Source organism: Aricia agestis, chromosome 3, assembly GCF_905147365.1.
Source record: "Aricia agestis chromosome 3, ilAriAges1.1, whole genome shotgun sequence".
In the NCBI taxonomy this organism is placed as follows: domain Eukaryota; kingdom Metazoa; phylum Arthropoda; class Insecta; order Lepidoptera; family Lycaenidae; genus Aricia; species Aricia agestis.
In genome coordinates, this window is record NC_056408.1 from 16,158,496 (window position 1) to 16,180,713 (window position 22,218).

Below are 22,218 nucleotides of genomic sequence, written 5' to 3' on the forward strand. Positions count from 1 at the left end.
ATCTAGGTAAGTAATTACTAATTACTAAGTATGTGATTCTTTTTAACCCCCGACAAAAAAGAGGGTTGTTATAAGTTTTTAACCCCCGACAAAAAAAGTGGGGTGTTATAAGTTTGACGTGTCTGTCTGTCTGTTTGTGTGTGTGTGTATCTGTCCGTGGCATCGTAGCATCCAAGCGGGTGGACCGATTTTGATCTAGTTTTTTTTGTTTGAAAGCTGACATGATCGAGAGTGTTCTTAGCTAAAATTCATCATCATTAGCCTGTTCAGTGTTGAACAATCAGGGTTTATCTGGTTCATGAAAGGCCGTTAGCAACGTAGTCGTTTGATGGGTTTTCATTCTAGTTCGTGACATTTGTGAATATACAATATACGTACATACACATAATAATGGAAAGTTGACCTGGTGCTACAGTAATCAATAGGATTTTATAGGATATCCAACTCCTCGCCAACTTAGAGCAGAGGTTACGTGTTTGGGCTCATTTTAATTGCGACAACCAGTAAAAAGTAGATAAACAGTAAATATTTACATACTGCTCCTGCAGCATCACCTGGATTCTATAGGAACCGAGCTTCGTATGAACCCAAAGTGGAGGTTTCATGCTTGGGCTCATATTAACGGCCTCATCGAAAAGGACATTGACAGAATACGGTAATCATGACAATATGATTCTGTTGATAGGAATTATTCCGCACTATTTAAACACACAACACAAGTTTAAAAACTATGAAATAAAATTAAATTAAGAAATTAAAAAAAAAACCCGCCAAACAGCTTTCAAAAGTAATGAAATAATATTAACTGTCTTTAAGTTAAAATAATTTCTAACTTGTGTAAAGTAATATTTTAGTCCTTAATTGTTGTTAAGGTGTCGGGGGACCGCTAATGTTTAGATGTTTGATTTCACATAACAAGTTTAAGGATCAATTCACAGCGAACTGAATCGAGATAATCAGCGACTTGGCGGTTGTAGGTTGTAGTTTACTTGGCAGTCCCCCGACACACCTTGACAACAATTATGGACTAAAATATTACTTTACACAAGTTAGGAATTATTTGAACTTAAAGACAGTTAATATTATTTCATTACTTTTTAAAGTTGTTTGGCGGGGGCTTTCTTTAAATTTCTTAATTTAATTTTATATAACGATAATTAGGTTTTGCGCCTAGTACTCCTTGACCCCTCTCCCACACTTAATCCCCCTAAAATCTCGTGTACATCCCCAAAAATTTCTGGCTGCAATCGCGCCTTGTCTGCATTGAAAAAATAAGCTGCATCAATATTAGATGGAATTGGAGAATTGAGGTGCAGCTTTAAATCCGAAAGGTTTTCTTCTAGGTTGAGCAAACTGCAGTAGCTGCCCGGTGTTTCCTCGGAGTGCCGGCAAATGATTCTTGCGTCATTGAAAGTTACAGGTAAAAAAACATCGAACCAAATATACTTGAAGGTTTGAATTATTTTATTCGCTTTCTAAGTTTTACGAAATTAAAAATTGAATATTTTAGTTGAACAGTTGATTTGCTCGTTTTAACAGCCAATGTACACATATAGCCCAAACCATGAGTCTAATTTAGGGTCACAGCATATATATCAACTCGGAAAGAGATCGTCACCGTATCACCTTTCGCCTCGCCGCCGTCAACCAGGCGTCAACCAAACGTATGCACTTAACCAAAGCGTATCAGTAGCTCCTGTACGTCAACTCGGCTACGGCTAGGCGACGCCGCGCTTACGGCTCGCCACCGCTGGCCCGAGATCAGTTTTAAGCAAGGGTGGACGGAGGGACGTAAGCGCGTTGACGAATAGCCGTAAGTGCGGGGACTGCTAGTTAACCACGCGTCGCATCCCGGTTCGGTCCGAGGCGAGGCGATTACGTTAGGTACCTTCAGCTTAGTGTGCTTTGCAGTAGGGAGTTTCATACAAACATTGATATTGAACGGCTAGAAGCGATGCGGTGCCGATCCGATTCCAAGTTGATATGTGTGCTGTGAGTTGTGACCCGTAAATTACTAATTGATGGCTTTTGTTTGAAACTTTGAACACATAATTCAGAACTATTACTAATCTTAGTAATCTGTCTATCCATAATTAGTATCTAGCACATAATTAGGTATTCTGTTTTCAGTGTTTTATTTTTCTCCGGCCATCTAGATTCCCGATATGGTTCCAGCTTAAGTAGCGTATTTTCATAACTTGTGGAAAAACTTGGTATATTTTTTGACTATTTCCCACAAAGCTGAGCACAGATCGTCACAATAAAACATTTCGTTACAAAACATTAGTTCGTGCTTGGTGAACGTGCAATCTCTTTTATTACTGCACTTGTCTACAAAACCCTTTGTCGGTTTGTGGGTCACCAACAAAAATACAAGTAGAGCTTAAACTTTCCTATTTGGGCTTATTGCTATCAGCGGGATTGCAACAAAAAATAGAAATAATCTGTATGACTATGAGTACTCCGAAATCGAAGGAATAAAATATTTTTTGATATCCCTACTATATTATGATCGCCTTTAAGCCCATAGATTTATAATATAGATTATATATTCATAGGCGTACCCAGGTTCTGGGCCAGGGGGGGGGGGGGGGGGTTGGGCAAATTACTCAGGTTCTGGTGCCAGGGGGGGAAAATTACCCAGGTTCTGGGCCAGGGGGGGGCATTTCAGATTTTTCTTAAGCTAGGTGTTTATAAAGAATAAAAAATTAATAATTTTTAGTTTTTAAAAATATTGTAAATCCGTTTTCTTAATTTTTAATTTTTATAGATAAAAGTACTAGATAATATACGCTCATGTATATATTTGTGAAAATACCAGTAATAAAACACAAATACTGTATGAAATTTAGGAATTCCAAATACACTGAAAATACAAAAAGATTGTTTTATAAGACAGTAAGTATTATAAGACATACATTTCTTTTAAATTTTAAAAAGGTTTTAAATTGGTACTTAATAATAATAAAATTATACACTATACAGGGTGTAATAAAACTAAGTGATAATACTTTAAGGTGTGCATGTATTCCTTATATGGAGTTCACTGTGAAAGTAGCAGCGCTGAAAGAGCAAATTTTTTTATGTGATTTGTATGGGCAAGCGTCCGAGCATCATTAATTTTCCCAAATACAAAGGTGATAAAAAGTAGAGCTCTTTGAGCGCTGCTACTTTCTCAGTGAAGTCTATACGCGGTGGGTTGATCGTGCCCGTAACTTTGCCTAAGCGGTGAGTGGAGCACCATGGGGTTTTAGTGGGTAGTTCCTCGGAGAGCCCCACATACCCCGGCCGATGTCCCCAATCCGCCGGGGATGCGTAACGCATTTCCCCATGTAAAAAAAAGGGGTCCTATACACACCCTAAAGTATTTTCAGTTATCAGTTATCACTAAGTTACATGTTATTAAAAAAATCGGCCGAGTACGAGTCGGACGCCCGCACGAAGGTTTCCGTACCGGTATGGAGTGAAAGTAGACAAAAAATTGTGTTTTTGTATGGGAGCCCCCCTTAAATATTACATTAAGTTAATATATTTAAAGTTAATAATTAAAGATTTTGTGAAAATTTCAAGTGCCTAACTGTTACTATTATTGATTACGAGCAAAAAAGGCCAAAAAATAACTTTTCTTGTATGGGAGCCCTCCTTAAATATTAACTTTATTTTATTTTTAGTATTTGTTGTTATAGCGGCAACGAATATACACAATCAGTGAAAATTTTAGTAGTCTAGCTATAGCTATAGCGGTTCTTGAGTTACAGCCAGGAGACAGACAGACAGACAGACAGACAGACATCGAAGTCTCATGAATAGGGTCCCGTTTTCACCCTTTGGGTACGGAACCCTAAAAATCAGGCTCGAAAGATGTGCATAATTAAATTAATAAGTAATTAAACAGCACATTTTATCTCATTACTAACATTTTATACTTTTGATGTCAAACCGTAATAAAAGTTACTAACAATAATTTATATTCAATAGTAGGATAATTATTTAATTTCCACTCTATCAAGTATCACCGTTCATGGCACATCGACTCTATATTTTCAAAAACATGTTTCTTTCATAATAAAAGGTGGTAAATGAGCAGATTAGCTAAAGAAATGGGTACAATGAATAATTATTAATTATTATTATTATTTATTACTTAATACTTACCTAAAAATTTTTATGTACATACATTGTACATACAATTATGAGTAGTTACAATATTTATAAATTATTTTATGAGTCATGACATAAAATAATATCTGTACTTATCAAAATCTTGTACTTGTTTATATTCAAATTATTATTATCATTACTTATTAATGGATATTTAATGTTAGATATTTAATGTTAGAGCGTAATAAAAATGAGGTTTTTAAATTTATTTCTATTTATTATTTTTTTACGTAGTGTACAGACGCTATATATTTGATATTTACAAAAACTTTGACTTTGAAAATTGTAGAGTTCCGAAACTCTACATTTTTGTTATTTCATGAAAAAAATGCATAAATATGATTTTGCTTGAAATAAATGAATGAAGGTGTTATCGAAGCGATATTGGCATTCCGAAGTCAATCCGGATTGAATTCAAATAATATTATAGTTTAAAATCGACCCACAATAAGTGTTCAGTCAAACGGTAGGCGCAACGCGAAACCATACAACATAAAAGAGGGGCTGAACTCGAGACAAAACGCGTCGACACGGCACGGACTGCGGTCTTGTGTGTGCGTCTCGCTCGTTCCTACAGCGTGCGAGAGGAACGTCGATTGACAGCGGCGAGTGACGTCACAGGGAGGGAGGGAAACAGTCAGTGTACGGCCGGCCGTCGAACTAGTCGGACGGGTGCACGATGCACGCGCGGTGAATAAAAACAATCGCAATGCTGTTCGAGAGTCCCAACGCGAAATTGTTCCCGGCTTTCAACATCCCACCGCCCGTTAGGCTCAGGTGAGCGAGCCCCCATTACCTCGTGCTAGTGTGCAGTGAGTGCCCCAGTGTTTCGACGGTTCAGTGGTGCGACCGTCTCGAGTCAGCGCGACCGAAGCAAACGTCGATACAAATGCTCCATTTTTTATGCGTCGAGTGTTCTGGGACGAGTCGACGTCCTGCGGCTCGAGATACGACGTGACTCGATTCCGTTCACTCGACGACTCTGTGTCGGCGTGCCGGAGGCTGCCGGAGAGCAGGACCGGCTTTTTGTAAACAAAAGAAGATACGTGTCGCCCTCTTCACGCGTGATTTCGTATTTATTTGCCGGCTCGCGGCCGACCCGGGGCCGCCCGACGTGTCGGCCGCCGCCCTTGCGACCCGACTGCACCGAAGCAACAAATAGAGCAGGAGAGCCTCGCTCCCGTAGGTCGGGACTGGAGCCCTTTGCATGCCGCCATAGATCGGGTGCTGACTTCTCGGAAACCCTCCTCACCTCGCCCGGCTAAACCTTAAATCTGTTGTGAACGTAATTCGCTACGAAAGTTGTTATTTCGCGCTTTCAAGGTCTCGGGGGTCAATAATTTCCTGACGTACTCTGTAGAGCGGGCCATTGTTCAGGTTCACCTTTTTGTTTACGATGTGCAACATTACTGTTAATAATCAAACTCAATGCCGTACAGAATTGTTCGATTGATTTAATTACATAAAGGACATCATGGACATGATGTGATTAAACTCTGATTTATCTTAAGCTCTACTTAACTTCTCTACATATTATATGGGCTGTAAGATAAAATTAGTGTTTATAAATTAATTATTATCAATACTATATTAGAAACTATTAGATTTCACTAAATCAAATTCAATTACACCAGGTTATAACAATTCACACCTGGATAAAAAATTGGTATTATTGTTAGAACTTTTTCGTTAACTAATAAGAACGACAGGTGGTTAAACATACGGACAGATGTCGAGCTGCAAGTTAGGGGCTATACAATACAGTCCCACACTCCACGGTATACAATGTTAAAAAATAATGCTAATGTTAGTAAAATATCGGTGTAGCATTAAAAGTCGTAAACTCTACAAAATATGTAGAGTCAACTTGTAATTCAAGTTTTGTTTGTACATAGACTGTCCTGTTGTGGTCCTGTCAACCGTGACTAGATGAATACCACTTACTATTCAATGAAAATAATTAAATGCTTGTTAAAACTGAACATTGTAATTAATAACTATGCAGGGTTTGCCATATTTTATAATGTTTTTCATCACATTAAGAGGCTGTTTCACCACTTCCTGATAAGTGCCGGATAGGCTATCCACCACTTAACTTGACAGATAGAGTATGCAGAATCTGTCAAATAAGTTCTGGATAGTCTATCCGACATTTTATCAGGAAGTGGTGAAACAGGCCCATAATCAAGGTGACGCAAATAAGACAAGTTACATTAATGATTATTATCATGCAAATCATAAAAAATCTAAAGAGTATTTCATAACTAAGTTCATCAAAATACCATGAATTGGCAGTATTTGTAGAGTCTCAGTATTTGTAGGTACACTTAAGTATTTTGCTTGTACTCTAGTTATAGGCTGGGTAAGGCTTGAATCTTGCTCAGTCATTGTTTTTTGTGCCTCCGTGAGTAACTTACATCTTGTAAGCTGTACCTTGTACGTAGAGTATTGTTTACAGAGGTAGTTAAAACAAGAATATTTTTAAAATATAACTTCTAACGTTTTGCCTTATAATACATAAGAAAATTAATTATAATTACTTACTACCTACTTCTTAACATGCTAAAACACTGAATTAATGCTTAGAAAATTTGTTCTATGTACCTTCGAGGAAATTGATTCCTAGGCAGTTGACAGACCAACGTAATTTGGTCGGATATTAGCTGTGATCTATCGGCTGGGTTTGACGTAACGCGACCAAACTACGTAGATTCCCCATCCGCCTAGGAATCAACTTCTCTGATAGTACCTACTTACGTGATGGATGTTTCTCAACCGAAGAACAAATCAGAAAACCAGTAATAACAATTAAATACTTATATTGTGATGTAAGATTCATCTAATATAACAAGTATTTCTATGCACAATGATATATAAGATAAATTATAAATAATACATCAGCAATAACTTATAATGCTTAATAATTAATAAAAATAATGCTTCTTAATTATATAATAGATCTTTTATTACCAAGACTGTTTGAGAACCGTAGTACCACGTAGTACTCTGAGTAATTACAAACTTAATTAATATGAGAGAAATGGCCAAGCACGTAAAGTAAATTTATGAAAACTTACGAGTTCCTAGAAGCGGTTAAATCTCTCTTAAATCCTAATGTAATCAATTCTTTTCATCAAAAACAAGTTATAAAAATATAAAGGTTTGATTAAATAAGAAGGAAAAGGTAACTTATTAAAGACGAGGCAGATCAAAAGGTATAGGCCCTTTGAGGACAAGATTATACTTTAATACTCTTTTAACTATATATTTTTTAATTTGATGTTGCATATATGTACGATACAAGTGTACCAAATTATATTAATTTCTGTGGAACCGTAAACCTCTCCCGTCATTAAAATTTTTTAAAATGGCTTAAAGGTAATAATAATCATAATATCAAGGGTTAGTTAAAAAAGAACTGATTAGAAAATGAAGATAAATATTTTCGATCTCTACAGAATTGTAGAGTACATTTGGTATAGTCATATTCTGAGTCCGAAAGGGACATAGGATAGTTTCTATCGCCGGGTAACAGTGCCATGAACAAATTTCAGCGCGATGAAGTTTCGGGCAACATCTAACATAAAATATATTTACGATTATCTTGTAATTAGAGTTATAGCATAATATGTGGGTCAGATGTAGATAAAGCGATAGTCCTCGTGACGCAATGCTGTTCTTGGCAAAGACAGCATCCTTTGATCAGCTCCATGTGATAAACATCTATTTATACCCGATTTAATGGCGCACTCCCGATTCATATTTCATAGTTATGCGCTCAAAACTAATCGAAAATAAGATACTGTGGTTATTGGCATGCCTCCGCAGCTGCATTTTAACCGCACAACCTCGGTTTGCAGTCTTATCAGAGCCTTTGTCCAAGTCGCACTGATTCGACAACAGAGTTCCAAACCAAAAATGGAATAACTCTCAGCAACGATAATGTTAATTGCTACGACTGAAGGATCCCATACAATTATTTTTTAAGTTCATAATTTGGCACAGCAAACACGGTTTAAAACTCTGATTTGACATTGGGTATCTATATTTATTGTTACACGGTTAGGACTTACCAAATATCCTTAAAGCCATACTGCATATCGTCCAATCAGGACCATCATACCTACTCTTGATTGGATCTGATGTATGGTCTCGACATGCATGACAGCGCTGAAGATTGAATATAAGTAGACAAGTGGCAAAACGCTAACGCTAACGCTAGCGCTACAAAATGTATGGATTTGACATTAGTATTCGGTAACGAAGCGATGACTTATGTCAAATCGCATAAATTTTGTAGCGCTAGCGTTAGCGTTAGCGCTTTGCCACTTGTCTACAGGCCTTGGACGATAGTTCGGCGTATATGATTATAGGAACTAGGAAGAATTAAGTGTCCGTTTTTTTAAGTACTTGGATCGCTGGAGTACAATTTTATTTCTGTTTTAAAACATCCTTAGTTCGTGAACATCATGTAATATTTTGCCTAGTACCAAGAATAGTAAAATCTTAAAAGAGTTGAGCTTTTTGTAATGTTTTCCTTGTAAGCACAGGAAGTAACGCTTATAAAAGTTGTATCGCGACTTACACAAGATTAACAACATTCTTTTGTTTCCGAAAAATACGCGGCTGTCCGCGAGTGAAGCTTATGGAAATACTGCATACTTTCGTGGTTAACTTTTGTTTGACTTACATATTTCTAATAAATCAAATTATTTTACCGTTACGGACTCAACATGAATTTGCATCCATCTTGTATTTTCCTAAGGTCTCGGTTACGAGAACGTAGAAATGAGAAACACGATTTGCACCTTTGCAACCGCAACCGAAATGGGTTACGAGGTAACGAATTAATTAAATTATAACCGTAATTTACGATTTGCTGAAGGTGTGTTTACCTGCAGGTAGGTGCAGGTAGTTGGAGTGTTTCCCGTCAAACAATGCACTTCGGAGTAATCGCGAGACTAATGGTAGCCGCTTAACACAATGTTTACCACTTACGAGCCTACTTTGGCGTGATATTAAAAAATGTTTGACGATTAAATAATTAAATATTATGCTACGCTCCCCGCGACTTTATTTTGAGCAGCAATTCGTTTACATGAACAATATATTTTGAAGCCATAAATGCTATCCTGTATTCTCTTGTTGGATGATTTTGCATCTTTCGACAGCAACGCAATTACAGGCGTTAATTGTATTGTATCTGTTGTCAAATATATTGTATAATTGTCACCTGTTGAATTGCTGTCGAAAGTATCTTTATACACTTCTCCTCGACTGTCCTGCTCTACTACAGAGCAGGAGCAGGCACCTTGGTCGCTATTAATACTTACAAAGGAAATTCGTGGCACCAACCCCAACCATATCGTTCAATTTATGAGCAGCATTGGGTTGGGGATAGTACTCTAGTGGGAAGGAGTGACACGGAGTGACGTTAGCTCGCTATTACGACCTGCCTTAAAAAAAATCTTCATACCCATTTTAATCGAAATCGGTCGAGCGGTTTAAGTTTGAAGAGCTGGTAACAGACGGACTGTTGGCTACACTTTCATATTTTTAATATTAGAGCACGTTAAAATATTCCCGTGCTTGTTAGTTGTACGCGGATCCATTCATCATCCCAACTATTGTGCACCCTCAGCGTCGTTACCACAAACTGTCATTACGTAAAATGAAAAATGTCTGGTCCTCGTGTTATTATATCACAAACATTTTCTACGTTATATTTGCGAGTATACGTATACTTACAGAGGCCAAAAATAGAGATAAGTGGAGAGCCCTATCCAAGAAAGCAAATTTTGGTGGTCACGTCCCTCAGCCATGAGGATACGACTAGGAAGGAAGGATACATACGGAAAATGCATCTCTTCTTCTCTGTCTCTACCTAGGTAACTGCTGACTTCGTCGCAGCAAAATATGAAATGCGCTAGATGACTAGTTGCGCTGAAATTCGTTATCACGCGAAAATCGTACATTTTTTCGGGATAAAAGTATCCTTTCTCCTTTTCCGGGACTCAAAGTATATTCCCACCAAATTTTTATAAAATCGGCTCAGCGGTTTGACCATGAAGAGGCGACAACGGACGGAAAGACAGATCAGACACACATTTGCATTTATAATATATTAAGACCCGCGTAAACTTAAATGTACATAATTTTATGCATAGCTTTAAAATAAACTCTGTTTAAAGTCGCGCCAGACACATTTTGTATACGAGAGTAATATAAAAGTTGTAGTAAAAGAAAAAGGCGCACTAAGTGCGCAGCGCGGCGCGGACGCAGCGAAAGCCTGTTTCCACATTTACAACTCGACGTAAATGCACCACCATTATATCTGCGAGCGTTGATGTACCATACAACTTAAGGTTTTAGGATCAGAGACGAACGATACGGCTTAAAATCACGTTGGCAGATTTGTAGAGTTTTATCATTAAACACTACAAGCTGTCAACTTATGCGCAATTTGAAAAACAGCTAAAATGTATGCTAGCAGAAATTATCATAAATTTTTCTATCTACTGGGATTTTATGAAGTTGATTAGATGTTATTACTTTGAAGCTCATATATACACACCGGCAAAATTAGAGGAACATAACAAAATTTTCAATTTTTTTGAAAATTGTTCACTGTTTTTTATATAAGTATATATTTATTTATTTACTAATTGATTATTAAAAAATGGATTTTATATAAATTTAGGGCATAAAAACGTGGAAAATAGAAAAAAATCGGCAAAAATCAAAAATTAAGAAAATCTCAGTAGCAAGTTTTTAAGTTAAACTCTCCATTTTTATTAAAGCAATGCCATGTTAAAAGCGTGTAATGCCTTCTATGGATCTCAAGAGGGCCTGGATACGCCATTCCATGCTTGCATTTTGATTGTCAATCATTTCCTGTGGGATATTCTCCTACTCCTCCAGTAGCGCCAACTCGAGCTCCTGGACATATTTTGGACCGGAGTTTTAACTCGTACCGTTCAGCCATTTATGCGCCACACGGATCCACATCCGTAGACCGCGCTAGCCTCTCCACCTGGGCTACGCCAGCATTGTTTAGGTATAAATAATGCCCGATATTTTTACTCTATGGACGCTCATAAAATTGGAGTTGCTACCTAAAACTGTGTAAAAGGCACACCATGCAGTTCCAGGATGTCTGTGCTATAGCCCTGTACTGTCAAAGTACCATCATCAATAATCATCAGCTTCGTGCGGGTTCCAAATCATATGCCACTCCAAACCATTACGAATCCTGCATCATAGGCCACAGTTTCCGTTAAGTTTGATGGCCTATAGCGTTCGTTACGATTTATCCACATTATTTATCGCCTGTCAACCAAATGTACACAGAATTTTCTCCCATCACTGTACAGCACAAGATTTCACTCACTTGTCTAATTTTGATGTTCACGCGCAAATCTTAGCCTGGCTCTTCGGTGTCCTGCCTCAAGTTTTGGTGCCCTTACAGGCATTTTTGAGTTTAATTTAACATCTTTAAGTCTTCTTACTGTACAATCACTAACACGTACATCTGGGACCTGTTCCAACAGGTTTCGTGTCTGCATAGAAGTTTGAGGTCAATTTCTTAAGGTTTGTTTTCTTACAAAATGGTCATTCTGAACCATTGTCACTCGATATCTGCCTTGTTCTCGTCTCCGAACGTAAGATCCAGTCTCTCTGTAGCGTTGAAAGTTACGATGGACCACGGAAGCCGACACACCTAAGGCCTGGCTGACCGAACGGTAGGTGTGACCTTTTTCTATCGTGGTTACAGCTCTAGCTGTCGCAGATGCTGGAAAATCACTAATTTTGTATCTAAGCAATGTGTTCTTCCAAAAACCAAACAATCAAATGAGCTGAGCATACCTTTCACCCCGCTAAAACCCCATTCTTATCAGGAACACTTACAACGTCAATCATCGAAAAACACTTATTAGGGCATAATTGCTATAAAAACCTGTCAACTTGCCAGTTTTCTTCAATATTTTATTTCTTAAATGAGCTTAGTAAGTAACTATAAAAAAGGATTTCACTCAGCCCCGCCCAATAGTTGTTTATTTTTTTAACTGAATCATAGTCGTAAATAATAAAGTAATTTGCGTTATTCACATATTTAAAACCATTTGTGGAATGCGGTGTCTCTGTATCGTATGTCAATGCGAGTACTATGAGTATATTTTTATAACTGTCCGTTGCACATGTATGTAAGTTTCTGTTATTTTTATTGCATTGAGATGCGACGGTACCATAACGCGGATCGCCTGTGATATTATAAAGCTATATTATATTATTAATTATATTAAAGTTAGGTATATATCTAAGGTACTAAACATAATATTATTACTATACATAGAGACTTTGTTAGAGATTGTTATAATATTACTTACCTCCTAAAACCAATGTAACATCCACATTAATTCGCTGCAATTTTTAAATTATTATATACCTACTCCTTTATTTTTAGCCAACCATTCTTTCTCTTTCAAAATGAGAAGCTATTCCGTCTATCTGGAGCAAAACAAAAAACGATATAATAAGCGATTTCTCCTGATTACGCTTCAACGTTGGCCATTTCAATGCCTGCACAGAAAAAAAAACTAGATTTCTAGCTTTTCAAGTTTATTTGTAGTCATTGTTCCCGCGGTAGCGCCGCAGGACGGAGCCGCAGCTGAGGTCGCGTATTGTCCCCCCCTGTCCCCTCCCCCTCTCCCCCCCGCCCCCCCGGTGCCCATCCCCCGCCTCACCCCCGCTCCCTACAATGGCTGGCATGCCCGACGATAAGAATGCAACAGGACAGGTCGCGGTGCCATCTCCACTGTCGCCGCTCTGATTTCGGAAAATTAATGATTGCATTTCTGTGAATCTGTTATTGTTATACTTATTAAAATATGGTCTATATATTAAAACATCTGCAATTGTTACGTAGTAAGAAACTAAACGGTGAAATTATGTTGTAGGTAGGTACTCTGCTATTCTGCTTTACATTGCCTTCTTTAATAAAAATCGGCCAAGTGCGAGTCGGACTCGCGCACGAAGTGTTCCATACCGTTATAGAGCAAAAGTAAGCCACAAATTGTGTTTTTTGTATGTGAAAATTTCAGAAGTGTAGCTATAGCGGTTTTTGAGATACAGCCTGCTGACAGACAGAGGGACAGACAGATAACGAAGTCTTAGTAATAGGGTCCCGTTTTTACACTCTGGGTACGGAACCCTAAAAATGACATGGTACTTTTATTTGAAATCAATATTGAAAGATAACATGCATCGAAAGCATAGTACTCTATTGCCTAGTACTCGTAATAATTAAATAGTGTTCACACACGAGCAATCTTATTTCCATTGAATTTGAAATAACTAGTTGAAGTACATTACGTAGAAGACAGGATAAAAGGCGGTGCCTTGTGGCACTCGCCGCAGTATTGTTACGAGTAGGAAGTTATGTAAGCGTTACTTACCACTAACCCAATTTACACCACCTCGTGATATGCTAATACTGAACACAATTTATTTGCTAGCACGAATTATGAATAAACATACAGCTTTTCATGAAAATTGTTTTTGGTTGGCCCTGAAAATCTGTGTTTGCTCAGTTTAATGAATTTTTGATTAGAGGACGAGTACTCTGTAGTCTGTACTAGAGTCTAATCGAAATCTAGTCTGGATAAAATTCGATTGCTATTTGGTAAAACATAATTTGATTCAATCATTAAAATAGTAAAAATTAAATCCACGATCGTTATGAGCACTGTCTATCTGCGAATGATATATGACTGTGCAGCCGTACTAGACAAGTGGCACGCGATTATCGTAAATGCCAACAAAATTTATGCGATTTGACATAAGTCATCGCTTCCTTAGCGAATACTAATGTCAAATCCCATACATTTTGTTGGCGTTTACGATAATCGCTTGACACTATTGTCTCTAGGTCCAGGTGGTTTATCACATCAAGGTTCCTTTCCTGAAGAGCCATGATTGCCAACATAGACATACCAATGGCAATATGCCCCTCGACTCGTTTATTCACTGGTCCATTATGAGTCAACTTAGAGAGGCTTTAGATAGAGTGCTTGCTATCTTTGTCTGCTGCCGACGATTAGCTCAAGACTGGTATCTATATTTTGATTACAATTAGGAGGTATATACTATAATAAGAGATCTGCGCATTAAGGCTAACGAAATATTACACGCGTAACACGCTATAAAAGTTAGACTTGACCCGTATTCCACCAATATACAAATATCGCCATTAAAACGACCAAACAAAACAAACACGTTGCCACCGACGCAGAAAACTGAAAGTAAATCAGATCAGAAAAAAGCAACAATCGTTATTAGCGATCGGTTTCTTGACCGGCACCGGCAGTAGAAAGGCGAGCGACGCGTGACTTTCCTTGGTATTAGCCATGCGATGGAATAAATGTCTATCGGAATTCATTATCGCGCTATAGAAAATTATATCGATCTACTCCGAGTGATTTCACTTACATTCATAGTTTGTGTTTAGTAAAGTTGAACCGATTTTGATTAAGAACTTACCTAGTTAAGGGGGCGACTAACCCAAAATTTACTATTTTATAATTCATTTTTATGCTTGAAAATAAGCCCCGAATTGTTTCTTTTCTAAACATAGATACTAAATTATATTTCCAAGAATTTTATCTGAGCAAAAACACGATATCTTAAAATTTTCTCGATAGAAAAAATCACGAAGATTCATCATCTAATTTTCACTAATTTTTCATTTTTTGCCATAACCATAACCGTGAACTAAGTTAATATTTTTAACACATTGTATAATATTCTATCATTGAGAAATCGACCTAGCGGATTTTTAAAATATTGTGTATTTATCGAGTTATTGAGAAAAAAACTAATTTGGCGATGAATCCGCGTCGTCCTTTTTCACCTGGCATATGAAAGACGAGCGTGAGTGTGAAGAGAAAATTATTATCTTAAGACATATATGTAGTTAAGTTCCCGAATGAAACGCCACACGTACAAGAAGGAGTAATATGAACTGCAGGTTTATGCCCATCCATGTTTGTCAAGTAGCTTCTCCAAAAAATCAGAAAAAGACACATGGAAGCGATTGTGTCGATAGTTTTATTAATAAGTAGATAGGACGCTAGACTATATTTAACCGACTTCCAAGAAAGGAGGAGGCTCTTTAATCGGATGTGGATATTTTTCAAACAGGTAGGTCTCAGACAGAGAAGTGGGACGAGTCGAGTCTCTGTCGTAGAGAGAAGAACGGATCGCTGTTATCTAGATTCTAGATAAATATACTCGCATATAAGAGTTGAGACCTTAATGAGAGCTATACAGAGTATCTGGAACAAAACTGTTTTAAAATTGGACGCATTGTGTGGGGATTAAGCGCCGGCCGGTTGTTTGACTTTTTAATTTTAGCCCGCTATAGAGGTAAGCCAGTTATGGTTTAAAATATTCTGAAAGTCGCCAGCACTAAAAGTCGTATCGGAAAAAGTTGAAAGCTCAACTTTTTGATAAAGCCAGCAGTTTTTCTGTTAGCTATGCGTTTGAGTTTCTATTAGTAAAAGGTGCATATAATATAATGATATTAAGTCCATGCTTTAATATTAATAATGTGAAATTACTGTGATTATATTATGTCTGTCTGTTACAGGTTTATTTAGATCAGCCTTTCCCAAAGTGGGCGATAACGCCCCCTTGTGGGCGCTGAAGGTCTGAAGTGGGGCGGTGTGTAGAGGCTTGGGGGTTGATTTAGATAGATAGATAACTCATTATTGCTCACAATTTGGTGATTTATTTCATTTGGATGCATTTTAAATTGAAACTATGGGGGCGCTAAAATATAATTTGTTCTTAAACGGTAGACAAAATAAGTTTGGGAACCTCTGATTTAGATGGTAGAAAGTTAATTTCAGTTTTGGAAAAACAGAACCATAATTCGAGAGAAAACGAAGTTTCTGAGATCTGCGCGACCTATACAAAGTCTGAAATGACGACAGTGGGCTTCGGCCTGACCGAGCATCGCTCCTAACTCGGTCTATATAGACCTTCCTTTACGGTTTACCATTCATGTTCACACAAAAGTGTTTACTATTGATGGTTATTCATTGGTAGATCCTATACTAATATTATAGATGCCAAAGTGTGTCTGACTGTCTTCACACTTCAGCGGTTTAGGCGTGAAGAAGTAACCTTCACGCCTAAACCGCTGAAGCGATTTTGCCGTTTTCTAGGGAGACCTAGGAATTAGGATATTTTTCATCCCGGAAAAAACCCGCGCGATAAACAAATTTTGGCGCAACGGAGTTGCGGGCGTTATCTAGTGATGATATATTATTATAATTTATCTATACACTAATATTATAAAGCGGCAGAGCTTGTTTGTTTGTTTGAACGCGCTAATCTCATGAACTACTGGTCCGATTTGAAAAAATATTTTAGTGTTAGATAGCCCATTTATCGAGGAAGGTTAAAGGCTATATTTTACCAAGCCAAGACTAATAGGAGTGAAGAAATAGAGGAAAATGTGGAAAAAACGGGGGAAATTATTTGAAATTTCTTATTATCTCACGAACTACTGAAGCAATCTTTATGTTATTTGACACACATGAAGAATAGACCACGTGAAAGGACATAGGCTAATTTTTGCGGAAAAATTCCTAAATTACGCGGGCGAAGCTGCGCGGAACATCTAGTGGATGGATATTTAAACGAATTTCTACTCGTACGGAGTTGAGGGCAACATCTTGTCTAGTGATTTAATAACATCTTAATAACAGAATGGAATTTTCCGATGTTAGAGCTGATATTGTACAGATTTCGTGCAAGACTAAAGCCATGATACAACGTCTATAATTGTCTATTGTACGCTCTTCCATAATATTATACTAGCTATTTGACCGAGCTTTGCTCGGTATTCGATAAAACACGAATGAAATGACATTTTCTAAAAATGATTTCTAGCTAGATCGATTTATCGCCCTCGAAACCCGCTGTACACTAATATTTTATTACATTATCATTTTTAATCTATTTATTATTTTCTAAAAACAATATTTATTTACATATCTATTAGTAGACCGTGGAAATCCTATCAATGGTCTCATTTCAGCCATGCTTTTGTCTATTAAAATATTTTCAAAGCTATTAGTTTCCTAAACAATAAAGCCTTGACAAGTCCTACCTATTAAAACTATCCGTTATTTTTGTAGTTGTAAAACTTACCTGACGCTTGACGGTCTATGAACTTTAAGAGCTTAAAACCTTCTTTGAATAAGCCTCGACAAGAAAACAGGTACTTTTTTATGAAATAAGGGGGCAAACGAGCAAACGGGTCACCTGATGGAAAGAATCAGAAGAGCTGCAGGTGCGTTGCCGGCCTTTTAAGAGGGAATAGGGTAATAGGAGGGTAGCGAAGGGAAAAGGCTAGGGGATTGGGTCTCCGGTAAACTCACTCGCTCGGCGAAACACAGCGCAAGCGCTGTTTCACGCCGGTTTTATGTGAGCCCGTGGTATTTCTCCGGTCGAGCCAGCCCATTCGTGCCGAAGCATGGCTCTATCACGTCAAGAGTACTTATTCATTTACTAACCCTTCCTAGTAATAGACCTCATACTTCGTTAACTTTTGACTTAAAAAAGAGGCGGTTTTAATAAATTTTCTGCTGTGTATCTGTTACTCGTACTGAATATACACTATGATAGTCTATTATTAGATATTTTAAAAACTTTTGAAAATGTATAAAAAGTATCGCGTAAACAATAACTCTGCATTAAAAATGTTTTATTTATAATACAATTCGGGCCTAAACAATTATGTTTACTTTATTGTGTTAACAGGAATGGCAAATGAAAAACGAAAAATGGCGAATGAATGTGAATGGAATGGCATGTTGTGGCAACAAGAATATATGAACGTCTAGGATATTTTTTTTTGTTTTCGTTCGTTCGTATAACTTTCTCCCTGTATTATTGAGACGATATTTAGTTTAGTTTGAGATTTGGGGGATTGGGGACGGTATTGACGATTTTTAAATCTTCTCTTCTTATCCTTTTATGGTAAGAAAATATGCCTTAACAATGTTAAATAATAGGCGTTTTGATTTTCTAACTTTAAAGGCTTTTGATTTTCTAACGTCAGAAACTTAACCAATTATAAAATGACAAATGTCAGTCATAAAAGGTTAGAAATTAGGCAACAATTTCACTAGTTTCCTACTTCCAAGGACATAATTACGTATATATACAGGGCGTGATAAACTGCAGCACAGAGACGAATATACTTAATTGTAGTCTGTAATTAAATGAAGATTTTGACATGATATATCATACATATCCATAGACTTAATATATACATTATACATATCTATCAAACTCTTCATTCAATTGGAGTTTGATCATCATTAATCATCATTAAATGTCTCTGACTGCCGTACTCAGAAACATTTAATTATGATTAAACTTAAATTTAATGGAGAGTTTGACGGGAATGTGTGGTGACTGGTGCTCATGTTAAAATCCTTATTTAATTACAGTTGAGTAATTATTATTTGTCTCTGAGTTCGGCAGATTAGGTTAAAAATCAGGAATGTGAATGATGGTCACCGTAGTTAGAGCTAGAGCTCTCAGAATGTTTATGCGTGTAGTAAACATGCGCGGGCGCATATTAACTCCGCTCTAATGAACACTCCTACTAATACATACCACTATACGTGGGCTTATTGGCAAATACAAATTTTCATCGATAGACATACATTTTTTTTTTTAGCCATTGCATAGCTTTTATCGTGGGTTATGAGCGCTGAAAAAAACCTAACTTCGACCGGTATAGCGGTGCGGACTTCGGCACGGTGTTTGTGTGCGTGCGACTAGACGCATGCGAATTATAATTGCATAGTGTTGATAAAAAATGCTATGCAATAGCTTTACCGCGGCGGTCCCCGAGTGCCACACGTATTTTTATTTTATTTCTTTACTTACTTATTAATAACGGTATAATCAATCGGCGCGGCTAAAAGGGTCACATTTAGCAACTCCTCTCAGTCAATTCAGCAAATGAATTGTCAAAACTATCAAACGGACAAAATATGTCAAATTAGTACGAATTACTAGACATGAACTGCAAGCAGAATTGCATATTGCGATATTAAATGAATCATATCATGAACCATATCATGATGGAGAATCATATTCTCCAAAGCAACCATTTTAGCCCCGCTGGTCCCTGTTACTGCGTAAGAGAATCGCAATTCTTATCATGAGACATACATACGACCTCAGTCCTCACAAACCTTCACATAAATCTTTTACGTTAACGGCCTCTCAGACCGCACTCTCCCCTGTCGGTGGCGAAAATCTGAAGTCGTGTAAGCTCATAGACATAATATATATGTGTAAGCTAATCTTTTTCAAAGTATTAGCTGTTATTACATACATTTATCATTATTTTGAATATACTTTTTAGTAGCCCTTATTTATTTATCTTTACATTCCAAGTGGTACTGCAATATTAGATATTATATTGAGTGCATGTTCACTACCTATATCGTCAATATTTTGAGTGCGAAAATTACAATCCCTCAATACCTCCATCCATAAAAACTATCGGAAGTCAGACATAAGTGTCGTGACGATGGACTTGGACAGGAATTGCCTCATTATACACTTCCAAAGCATCGGACACTTTTATTATGCGATAAATTTTCAGCCTCTTGCCAGCCGCAGCCGCTAAATAGTTGACAAACGGGACACTTTAAAATTATTATTTAATATACGTTCGAAATGATTTTTATTTGAAAAACTTTAAAATATATGACATTTTATTGATGGTATAATAAATTAAATTAAGTTTGTGGTTTATAGATCGCTTACTTAAGGCATAGGTAAATTATATACAATATACCTATGTGTTATCAAAATTAACAAAATAGAGCTTAATGTGAACATACATTATGAAATATTTATTTGGAATCTATATCTATACTTATAAAATTACATGTCCTGATTGACTGACTGACTGACTGATTCATCATCGCTGAGCAAAAACTGTTAAAGTTACAGCAACGAAATTTGGTGAGTAGGGTTGTTTTATTAAGTAGACACCCACTAAGGAAGGAATTGTGAAAATTTAACCCCGAAGCGGGTGAAATTGGGGTTGAAACTTTGAATGAAAGTCCCTCATTTCTTGAGTTAGAAACATGAAACTTTATTTTTGTGCTACTGCTTAAAAATGAATGAATACGTATTTATGCGTTTCTGGTAATTCTACCCCCAAGGGGGTGAAATTCCGTCATTTCTTAAATTAGAAACATGAAAGTTTATTGACGTTTGCGTTTGACGTTTGCTTAAATAGGGTCCCGTTTTTACCCTTTGTATAAGGAACCACAAAAAGGGGAAAACTATCCATCTTTGTTATTAAGTATAACTATGTTAACGCGGACGAAGTCGCGGGCAACAGCTAGTATATATATAAAACTTAAAGGTGACTGACTGATTGACATAGTGATCTATCAACGCACAGCCCAAACCACTAGACGGATCGGGCTGAAATTTGGCATGCAGGTAGATGTTATGACGTAGGCATCCGCTAAGAAAGGATTTTGATAAATTCCAACCCCAAAGGGTTCAAATAGGGGATGAAAGTTTGTATACAATAATACTTTTTAACGCGAGCGAAGCCGCGGGCAAAAGCTCGTATTATATAATATCACTACTAAACTGTTCCTTATAATATAAGGAGCTATAATTTAGACATTAATCACTGTAATATTATTATGTCTAAATAGAGCAGTTACTTATTTGAGATTGAATTGATAAAATATAAAGCGAAAATACTAAAGAAATTCATTATTTTATCAATATTTTACTATAAGTAGATAAAATAATGAATTAATTATTAATTAAACTTCAAAGCGGTTCCTCTAATCAAAAGTTTTCACATTTAGAACCTTGTCTATATTTAGAAGTTCATAGAGAGTACGGTAATGTATTTTTTATGACCTCTGTGTCGAGTGCCACGAGCGGGGCGGGGAGAGGGCAGCATGCAGCAAATAACCCATTTAGACTTCTTTGATGTTGAACTAAAACTCCTGTCATTCACTGCAGATGGTCGCTGCACACGAGATACTCTTAGCCGGGACAAGCAAGCTAACGACAGCCGATTCGCGGTTAAATTATCGCGTATTAGATCGACATCGACGAAACATGTAAATTGTTACTCGTAAGAGTTTTACCAGAGTAGTAGATCGTGCCGGCCGTCAAGAAATTAAATATAACAGCGGCTCTACTTCGATCCTTAGCTTTGATAGTAATTTAAAGGTATTCTTTGCATTGTTGAATGACACCATCGTATCAGCTTAATAAAAAAATATGTTTTAGCTGTATCAGACAAACCTTGCAGGTTTATGGTACACTCTCAATTAGACATAAGCTATAATTTGTATTACTTAAATAAATAAAATAAATGAAATGTTAATGAAAGCCTCGCACAACGGCCACAGAATTTTTACTGCTGCTGTCGCATTAGTTACGCTGTAAATTGAGAGTGTCCCGTCTGCACCGAACCAAGGAGTATTGTAGAATAATTAGGGGCGCCTACTATCTCTAATTTATGAGATACTTTGACTCTGGAAGTGTTCCAACTAAAAAATATTACAATGTAAATATAGATTGCATGTTTTGATTTGTTACGACTGATTACAATAAAACATTTAGGACGATGGATGCCTCGCACACAGAAAATGCAACTTTATATTTATATTTTCTACTGGTATTTATTTATATTACTAGCTGACCCGGCGAACTTCGTACCGCCTAACTGTCAATAAATGTCGTGTTACTTTTTAGCTGAACAAATTTAGGCTTTGATGAACAATGATACAAAATAATAAATTTATATACTTATATAGAAACAAAAAAGTATTTTATTATGATGAATGATGATGAAAACATACATACAGAATGAGAATAAAAATAAAAAAAATAAAAAATAATAATTAAGTCTCATGTCAGAAAAAAATGATTGAAAACTATGTTGTGCAGATTGGGGAAAAAAAACTCGGATTAATT

The 22,218-nt window shown here is 36.8% G+C and overlaps 1 protein-coding gene across 1 annotated transcript in view; it reads left to right on the top strand.

The window, feature by feature from the left end:
• Positions 1–4,788: 4,788 nt before the first annotated feature.
• The window catches only part of LOC121725789 (RNA-binding protein Musashi homolog Rbp6-like), a 102,228-nt gene continuing 84,798 nt past the window's right edge, over positions 4,789–22,218 (top strand). The window contains exon 1 of the mRNA XM_042112909.1: positions 4,789–4,938. Coding sequence (XP_041968843.1) covers positions 4,871–4,938 — 68 coding nt within the window. The 5' untranslated portion in view covers positions 4,789–4,870. The remainder of the gene's footprint in view (positions 4,939–22,218) is intronic.